Source organism: Silurus aristotelis (assembly GCF_946808225.1).
Source record: "Silurus aristotelis genome assembly, chromosome: 6".
NCBI lineage: Eukaryota > Metazoa > Chordata > Actinopteri > Siluriformes > Siluridae > Silurus > Silurus aristotelis.
In genome coordinates, this window is record NC_139579.1 from 17545353 (window position 1) to 17556316 (window position 10964).

The 10964-nt window shown below is 35.7% G+C and overlaps 1 protein-coding gene across 1 annotated transcript; it reads right to left on the reverse strand.

Moving 5' to 3' along the window:
• Positions 1 to 955: 955 nt before the first annotated feature.
• Positions 956 to 9143, reverse strand: pax9 (paired box 9). Its single transcript, XM_083543736.1, is given in 5 exon segments — positions 956 to 1807; positions 1809 to 2003; positions 5782 to 5921; positions 7746 to 8378; positions 8949 to 9143. Coding segments are annotated over 5 exon segments (1107 nt in total). The 5' UTR covers positions 8953 to 9143; the 3' UTR covers positions 956 to 1672.
• Positions 9144 to 10964: the final 1821 nt, after the last annotated feature.

Genomic DNA, 10964 nt, shown 5'->3' on the forward strand with positions numbered 1-10964 from the left:
GCGCTGTTCGTGTGGTGCCTTTTCGGTGGTTCATGTACGGTCACTGAGTTTCTAAAGCAACGGTCCGTGACCACGGTGCCAGGGTGTAAGTGGTTTCCAAGTCAAATCAGCAGTAGCACTGGGTCAGCTGTTTACACTGCAACATGTGGAGACTGTTGCAACATGTGGGTAAGTTGTAACTACACTATTGGCTTTCCACAGTTGTAGTCAGGAACAAAGACATAACACGTGCAAGTTACAGATGAGCATTTAAAACACTCATTATTATATATCATAAGCAAATTGGCTTCAGCATATGTGCCTGTCCTTCTTTCTTCAAATTGTCCTTTTATTGTGTACATTTTCACAGCCTTATTTTAAAATCCCATTATAATCATGTGCTTTGGTTTATTTATTTATTTTAATAGGGTTATAAGCACTATATTCTGGTTGTAGTGTGGTATTGTTCTTATTAATCAGAGTATTTAAGTAAAGTTTAAAATAAAATAATTTCTTATAAGTTTCCTTTTTGTACAAAAGTATACCCATCAGAAATACTTTCATTTTCAACTTTCATTGCATGTAGTGATGATTTGTGATCTGTGCTTATACATCTAAACTAAAGGCCCAGTTCAAGGAAGCTGCCAATATCTGGAACCAATCATGGAGAGCAGAAATGGCATTGAAATACTTGGCCATTAAATCCAAAAGTGATGCCAGCACATTTGTCCTGTCATATTAAATTAGTTTACCAGCATCAGATTAAAATGGATGTTTACTGCTTTGCAATTAATTTTTACTTATTGATAAACTGTGACCATTAAAACTAGAAATAGACAATATAGGACATTGCTTCAGTTTTGATTTGATAGTATCCTGAATACGGAATTTGATATTTATACTACTACTTATACTAATAATAATAATAAATAATAAATAAGAATCTTTATGTGGCAGGGGAAAAATAATCCATAAATTGAGATCTGTCATTTGTCTCATTTAATAAAGATACATTCAATTTCATTGTGCAATGTTTGGAAGTGTGCAGTTTCACTGGTCATTAATGTAGAATGAATAAATGCGGATGGTGTCAGAATATGCACCACTGTCTCACACTGGCTCTGCATGCATTGATGTGTAACAATTGCATAGCATTCAACGTACCTTTCAGACTAATAAATAAATGTTAATAGCTTCTCCCAAGAATTCTGGCATAAATCAGAAGAGAAGTGAAAAATTGGTATCCTAAAAATGTTTTTTTTTTTTTTTTTTTATCAAATTGTGACAATAACAAAAGCAAAACATTTGAACTTGAGTTATTTTTAACACCCTGAAACACTTAAATGGAGACTGACCGGTTCTGTTACATAATGCTTATTCAGTATATATATTCACAGAAAGAACATCACTGAAATTGAGCTAGCAATAAATCCTTTTGATGAGAAAAGGGTTCACTGTGTTCTGATCTGCAACATAGGCTATGAGGATACTCTCCTCTGCACCATGGACAGATAGAACTAGCACTTTCTCTCTTTCACTAGCAAACTTGGAGTTTATGGGGATTAAACCAGGGAAGAGTTGGACTCCTCAGTCACATATATATATATATATATATATATATATATATATATATATATATATATATATATATATATATATATATATATATATATATATATATCAATCAGAGGGTTCACGTAAGTCCATCCTGCAATGGCTTTTCTGGAAAGTCTTGTCCCACATACAGTATACTGTCCTTCTGGTCTAAATCAGACAGCAGAGGCAGTGACGGGGTGCATGAATCCCGGGCGGCTGCCATACTCTTGAAAAGCCAAAGGGGCAGTGATGTCACAGCTGTGGGGAGAGAGAGCACTGCCACTGGGTGGCTGCCATGTGGGGCCGGTCACATAGGCCGACGTGGTGGCGCTGTACCCCATGTAAGGCGACACTTGGGTGGGAGGATGGTAGGGATGTATGCTGTGAGCTGTGACATAGCTGTTCACTGTGGGCAATCCATTCGGCATCTAGGAAAGTGGAGAAAATCAGGCATAAGTGAACGTGACCAGAAAAAAACCCAGAAAGATTTATTTTATCATTTCCTAAAAGATTGAAAAAGAACAAACTAAACAGAAAAGAATAGAGCCAGAGGCTTGCATGAACCTCGCCAGATAGAAGAATGACAAAAAACATGTAAAACTATTAGATAAGTTTCATGATGAGATATTATTCATCCCATTGTATTTTCCCCCATGGTTTACACATAAGTCTTGGCCAATTGTTTCACCCTTTACCTATACATAGGTCTTAAAGAGCCATTGCATAGGTGAGCAATTTGGATTTTTATGTATTAATTCCAGCACTAATTTCAGAATCATAAAACACTGATGGAATGAACATCTGGCTGAAATCTCACACACAGAATCACAGCATTTAAAAAAAAACTAAAAACACACTAGACCTTTTTGATAGTTTTTGTTTGTGTGTGGGTTTTTTTTTTTTTTTTTAATCTTAGCCTAAATGTACACTGATTTGGACATTTCTTTTCAACCAATTTCTCCCTCGAGTCTCTCATAGGACTTTCTGGGGATTTTCAATGCCTTACTGTAATCGTGAAATTAATATAAACCATACGTATGGGATTACTAGCAAGGCCTACAGGCACGAGAGCAAGCATATAGGCTTGCTACATAAGCCCACAAGCATATAAAAAATTATTAGCAAAATTATCAATGTGTTTTAAGTAACCTGGCTTGAGTTTCCTTTAGGTAATAAGCACAGCTACAAAATTTGCGACTGAACAAATAAAATATAATGCGCCGACAAGCATGTTCACAAAACCAAGTAATCCAAGTATTTTTTTAAGGCCCTTGGGTTCCGACAAATACACTGCTTTTTGGACTATGCTTTTTTATACTTTTTTTTTTTTTACAGCCGATTATTTATAGGCGAAATAGTTAATTAAATTAGGCAAAACATTTTAACAGTTATTTTATTTGCGGATGCTAACATTATTATTATTATTTTTTTTTTTTTTTTATTATTATTATTATTATTATATTTATTATTATTATTATTATTATTATTATTATTATTATTATTCATTCATTCATTCATTCATTCATTTTCTCCCGCTTATCCGTAATTCGGGTCGCGGGGGCAGCAGTCTAAGCAGACCCCCGCCTTCGACTGCTGCCCAATCCTCACAGCACCGTCCCTTCCGGTCCCTCCTGCAGGTGGTGAGCCCACGGGAAGTATTATTATTATTATTATTATTATTATTATTATTATTATTATTATTATTATTATTATTATTATTATTTAAAGTCTTTTATTTTCTCCTCTAGACTGAGCATCACCCTGAAAACTCTCTCTTCCAGTTAAGATCTTAACTTTACGATGTTTTAATAAAGCTAAACATGATGTAAGCCCAGAATGATGTGTAAAAAAAAAGCACATCTAGTAATAATAATACTGTTGTGTATATATTAAATTCATCACTAATAATTTATTCTATGTTTAATAATACGAGGAAAATAATACTAAAACATTTATAATTCTCATCGATGGTGGTCATGATCTTCATAATTACTCTAAGACTTCCTTAATAACAATTTAGCAAATTGTTCTGGGGGGTTTCTCTCTTTTTTTCCCCCTTGTCACAGTAATCTTTTGGTAGGAAGTGAACGACTCTGGAGCTCTTGGCCTCCGTTCTAGTCTCTTATTCAATCCAAGTTTCTTCGTCATATCTGGTCATTTATCGCCAAAAGACATCCCCAAACACGGGATTAGCGGCTTTTCAATGTTGCGTAGCAAAACTCTCCAGGCAGCGGACAAGTATTACACTTTGAAGTCACTTATTCTGGATAGTCATAATGGCCTGGGAGTCCAGGCAGCGCTCATGTGCCGGTAATAAAGATTTATTCCGTCGTATTCCACGAGACATAAACCTCTAATCTCCTGTAATAATCGATTAATCAATTGCCTCGCTGTGTTCCAGGACCTCTTTCATCAGACGTCAACAGTATTCTCATCTACAGCTCTATAATAATAATAATAATAATAATAATAATAATAATAATAATAATAATAATAATAATAATAATAATAATAATAATAATATGATTCTTATTATTATTATTAACAACAGAAATATATTATTATTATTGTTATTATTATTATTATTATTATTAATATTATTATTATTATTATTATTTACACCAAAAACCGAATGCTAGTATCATAGTAAATATCAAAGTAATTCACCACCATTGCTGGACTACTAACAGCAGCATACTGTTTTACATGCAACTTATTTTAGAATAGTAACATATATATACGCGACTTGTGTCGCTGATGTTCTGCTATGATTCTGCTATGATTTAAATATGAATAAATAATATTGCACAAATTCATGCTGAAGAATTCGTTCCCATTTCAACAAAACGAGCAGAGATATGATCACTGTGGATGACAGACATTCCGAACAATTAAAAAGCAAGCATTTATTGATTTTCGTCATCATTTGTGCCGTGTGTGTGTGTGTGTGTGTGTGTGTGTGTGTGTGTGTGTGTGTGTGTGTGTGTGTGTGTGTGTGTGTGTGTGTGTATGAGCGCCGGTGCTGGAGCAACTGACTAACAGAGCTCGAAAAGAATCACAAATCTTTATCCACCAAAAGACAAACCAAAAAGCACCTTCAGTAAACATGTGCTTAAACTTTAATACATCTAGTAAATGAATTTAAATTAAAATGCTAAATCATTTATCCAATAATTAAAATGAGAATCCCAGCATGCTATGTGCTGTGTTTTGTATTGAACATGTATGTATTGATATTTATGCATTAAATATATATTTTAACACAACCTAAATATTTTTATTTCTGTGGTGAAATAAATAATGGCAGACATTCTCTATTGGTCGAATAAAAAGAAATATTAATTAAAAGCGAAATAACTTTGTGATATGTCCACATGATGATTTATCATCCAAATGTTAATATGTTGGCTATTAGATATCTGTTTTAAACAATTTGATAAAAACAAATAAACTATGGGTTCCTTTAAATGAAGGACTATATTCAATCATTAAAAATGTATTCGTTATTATTATTAATATATTATTATTATTATTATTATTATTATGATTATTATTATTATTATTACTTTAGAAGCCACGGTTATTTAATATGCTATAATAATGTAAAATGTGTTTAGACACACACACACACATATATATATATATATATATATATATATATATATATATATATATATATATATATATATATATATGCTGATGTTTATCTCTGTATGTCAGGTAGACGAGGTTAAATGTAAAAGATTTGAATAATACATAATCTTCATAATACATAGTCTTCATACGCCCAGTTCATTTAGGGGGACATGATTTGTGTGATTGGTTGTTTTCATTTAAATAATAATAATAATAATAATAATAATAATAATAATAATAATAATAATAATAATAATAATAATAATAATAATAATATATCCAAGGGTGGTTCTAGGTCAAAGAGGAGACGCACATAACTCCACACATATCTTTTCCAAATCCCCAGCTCCCCAACACACACACACACACACACACACACACACACACACACACACACACACACACGCACAGGCATTTTTGTCTGTAGTTAATAATAAGTACTGATCGAATGAACCGCATTTTACAACCGCATTTTATTCTTCCTTTCATTTAGAAGATGATTCATTATTGATATGAAGTGCTTTTATTTGTTGAGGTTGTATTATTATTATTATTATTATTATTTTTTACCTGTGAGTATTTCGCGTCAGCTTCTAAGTGAGGCTTACCCACGCCAATGACTAGTGGAGAGCTTGCTGACGAGAAATTACTTCGGCTTATAACACTCCATTCTTCTAGTTTGGCGCTGGGAAAGGACGCACTGTCACTAACTGAGAGAGGCAGAACAGAGACAAGGAAGATAGCAGTGAGAAAGGGAACACTAGGGCTCCAGCAGAACAGCTTCAGCTTCAGCTCCAGCCGCATAGCCCCCCAGTCCTGCTATATCCCATTCCAGGCCGCTGAGCTTATAGAAGGAACGCTGTTGCTCTTAACATCTGTCATATTACAGTGGTTTACCTTTTCTCTGCTGAGCACAACGAAACGCTCAGCTTGGCTGTTAAAGAATCCAAAAATGTGTGTGTATGTGTGTGTGTGTTTGTTGGGCCAAACCATGCTTGCAGTATCCTGGAAATATAAGGCGCTTCTTTCGTGTAATGACCAGGACCCTTTACTGAGCTTCTTCCTGTGAGGCCAAATTAGATTTACTCAAACCGCTTTAGTTTAGTCCGTGATGGATATTATATTATACATGCTTTGTAAAGGTTGAAATTGGAAAAGGAAGGCCACCAGGGCTGTAACACGAGACGAGGGGGGGCAGTAAAGTAAGAGTGGTGTTTGTCGTTTACCCCTCGGTCATTGTATTTTTCTTCTTATTTTTTTTTACAACAATTAAGACAAACAAAAAAAATGTTGCTTAATGAACACCTGCAGTGTTTATATAATTCCATCTGGACACACAAAAAATGAACTCTGTAGGTGTTAATTCAACGCCGTAGGTGTTAATGCAGAACTGAGGATTGTGCAGTTTGCTGTTGTGTGTGTGTGTGTGTGTGTGTGTGTGTGTGTGTGTGTGTGTGAGTGTGTGTGTTTGCTGTGCTGTGCTGTGCTGTACAGACCTATACAAGACTCGACCTAACAAACGTAGCCATAGTATATTTTCTTGTGCCTTTGTAATTATTAATAAATGGACTGCATTGTGAAGCAGTAGATTCAGTACTGAAAAGTCTCATGTATATTATACTTTACTCCAGCTTTCAAAACCTGCCGCAAACATCTGCGAATCATTTCGAAACGCATAAATTGTTTATAAAGTCCGCCTCTGAGAACACATTCCTCTATGGTATTTCTTGTTCGGTACGAATATCGGAACACAGTCGTGCTGATTAGTCTGATTAAATGTGAGCTACCTGAATTGCGGCCTTTGATCAGACGGACATGTTTCTGTAATCACAAGGGATTTCTAGACAGTAGCTTAATTTCACAAACCTGTTCTGTCTTCAGCCATAAGTTCAAGACACACAGATATTTTGGCCTGATTCTTATTCCTATTTGAGAAACATGCTACTTGTTTGAATTGAAATAATCCCATATTTCAACCTCAGTGGCGTGACTGTAATGTACAGTGACATCTGAATATATTTGACATCAGGTTAATATATTTTTTTTTTAAATAAATCTCAAACAAACAGTGTAGTCTCAGTTTTTTTAATTATGTAAACTTGAAACAGTGGATTTCCTCTGCCCGATCATAAAGTAAACCACTCGGCCATTTGTCTTAACGCAGAAGAATAAAACAATGTATTTATGACTGCATCTAAAAAAAAAATAATAATAATAACAAGGTCTAATTGATCGACGTGAATTGAATGATTTTTAATAGAATGACTCTATTACTCGAAATGTCATTCAAGCATCGTTATAGTGCTGGTAAGACACTGAAAGCTATAGTTTGTAACTTTAATTATCTGCTCTCTAAGCAAATTACCACACACACACACACACACACACACACACACACACACACACACACACACACACACACACACACACACACCAACCAACACACTAGTGAGAGACAACACAACACGCACATTAAGTTAACTGCTGCAATAAAAAAAATAGTTTCCATTACCAAAAACTGAGAGTATGCTTACTTTGCTGCTCCGTTATTGATCGAATGCCAAGTATATCTGTGACAGAATGAGAAGAAGGCCATATTCTGTGCATAGCCATATGTCCCGGAAGAGCGGCCATGCCAGGGGGAGTTGGTACTTTAGTCCCTGTGGCTGAGATCGGAGTCGGATAAGAGTATAAGTGGTTGTAAGGAAGCGCAGGCTGCGGCTGAGGATGAGAAGTCTGCTTGCTCGCCTCGTACTGACTTTGCTGCGACAGATTCCCGATCTTGTTGCGAAGGATCCGGCTGATCGAGCTGACAGAGGGGAGATTGAACTTGTCACACACGCCGTCGGCTAGCAGTCTGTCCCGAATCTCCCAGGCGAAAATCCCTGGGTCCCGCTGCTTGTAAGTCCTAATATGCTTGACTACGGTTGGGGTGGTAACTCGCGGCTTGCTGCCGCCTATAGCGCCGGGCAGGATGGAGCCCGTCTCGTTATAGCGAGCCAGAATCTTGCTCACACAACCATGAGAGACCCGCAGCTGCCTGCTGATATCACATGGCCTGATTCCCAGCTGTGCCAGTTCTACAATCCTGAGGCGGATGGCGTTGGGTAGCGGTCTTCCGTTCACAAACACACCGCCGAGCTGATTCACCTCGCCAAAGGCTGGTTCTGGTGAGAGAAAAAGCAACCAAATTAGAGTTGAATAATCATATTACTGATCGAACAACAACATGCATTGAACGCTGACGTTTTCACGATTAATCGTCAAACCGAAGGTGTCCATTTTTTACGCAAAGGCCTTTCATTCTCAGCATTGAATAGCTGTGTATAGAGTATAAGAGCAGTCCCATCCCCACCTATATTTTACATCACATCATAGCAGGGAAAAAAAACTGGCTCACGGTATAATTTCACATGGTTGAGTGTGTGTGCAAACATTCCGCAAACTATTCCAGCACTTTGTTCAGAATGACCAAAATGACATGTTTGTCCGAATCAAGCACATAACACATTTATATATATATATATATGTATATTTCCTACACGTACCGCCTTTGTAGGAGCACTAAACACGTGAATAACTCCAAAAAAACTAAGCGCTATGCTACGGATACTGTAAAAGTGAATCACTAACACGCGATCTAAAGTCTCCATCTCATGACACTAATCTTCGACGGATTGTTTACAAGCCACTCCGTATTCAGGAGGTGGGAAAAAAAGACAGTTTCTATTTCTTACCCATTGCGTGTAAGCCTCCTATGACAAACAGAAACCCCCACAGTGATGTCCTCTGAAGAGCTTCAGTTCCAGTTTAGGTCTCTTGAAGGCCTGCAGGCGAAACAGCGAGTAAAATCGATCGGCTGAAGCAGATGCGATTGCGATTAGTTGCGAGGGAGGCAAATTCGCCTTGTGTTTCCTGATGGCGAGGCGGACAGGGTTACATTTCAATCCGCGGCTATGATGGGACGGCCTTCTAAACTTTTGTCTAAAGCACGGACTAACCGTCCAATCACCAACCGCCTTTCCTCGATACTGTGCAGCTATTGGCTGAAGAAGTTTGACATGACAAGCCGGCGCACTGCTGAAAGTTTTCCTCTTTTCGACTGCAAAAAAACATACAGCGTTTCCGATTTATTTTGCGACTTCAAAACTGTAAGACTTGTAATTTTGTTCTTAGAGAGTGTTTGCAATGAGAAATTAAAGCAATGTAAGAATGAAAAAAGATTACAAACAAGAACATAAAAACATTTTTATAAATAAATAAATAGAAATTTGTCCACAGGATTGGCATGCACAAAATTCCTAGTGGGATAGCATACAAATAAATCGAATTGTACTTAAATATAGTGAAATTGTAAAAAAAAAAAAAAAAAAAAAATGCAACTGCAAACCTCAACTAAAAGCTACAATTTGTCCAATTCATTAGTCTATAAGAAAAACTTAACAGCAGCTATAAAACTTTAAACTATTCGTATCTGCCAAAATCGTGCTCATGTTGGTGATTCTTATTCAAAATACCAACATCTCTTTCTAGTGCTTTTATTTTATTGTGCTATTAAAACATGAAATTAAGTTCTCGTATTTAACAAAGTTTACAGCATTGTTCGTTCATTGAATGCAAATATTGTGTGTTTTATAATAATGTGCCTGTTTGATATTGTCAATTTCCTGTTTTGATCAGAGTTTTGTTGTTCTTTCTGACAGATCATGGTGCAGTGTAGAGGTCTTTCTGAGGCCCTGCGTGGTGTCAGGTGGAGGAGGCTATTGTTCGCTTGCACTTCGTTCTATTTGAACAGTCTGACAGTCTTTGCATAAGGAGCCTCAGATGCTCGAGAGACATTTATATCTGTTTCCTGTTTACCCAATGGACCATTTTCACCGGCTTCTATCGCTATTTGATTTGCACTTTCTCGTCTAAGCATGCATTTTTCTTCTACATGCATCACTTTACACTCTAGTAGGCACAAACAGGTACATCGAAAATTATTTGATTAGTCTTGAATAATTTTTTTTTCAACAATTACATTTGTTTACTATTAATTGTGTGCATGTTGTTTTCAATTGTCTCGTGCTCTATAGTGCAGTTATAACCATCACATAGCCCTCAAAAGTGTTGTGAGCGTTTCTTTCTCGTTTAGGACACACGATGCGTGCTTTTAAACGCTGGAGATGTTCACTTTTGATCAAGCTCTAATAAAATTCTTAACCTAGAAGGATTAGATGGATAACTCAGATCTGACATGCGCCCGAATAGAAATAAAGGAAGTGAAAAGACAACAATTTAGTTATTTAAATTGCACATATTTTAGGACTCTCACGATGTTAGTTTTTTTTTTTTTTTAACGCTTGTGTTGTTATAGAGAGATTTTCATGAATAGGTAAGGAAAATTACAGCTGAAGACATCGCTACTGGAGCGCAGAGAAGCATATGAAAGACGCAGTCAGCTTTTTTTTTTTTACCTTATTTTTAGGCGTTGCAGAAAGCTTTTGGTTTTGTCCTGTGTTTTTTTTGTTGTTGTTAGAAAATTAAGTACACATAATTTACTTTTGCACGTAGGCTATTAAGTTATTATTATTATTATTATTATTATTATTATTATTATTATTATTATTATTATTATTATTATTATTATTATTGTAATCATTATTATATATAATAATTGTTGTTGTTATAAATATAATAACAAACATGATGATGGTATCAACAATGATAATAATAATAAACAAATGATCATCATTACTACTACTACTAAT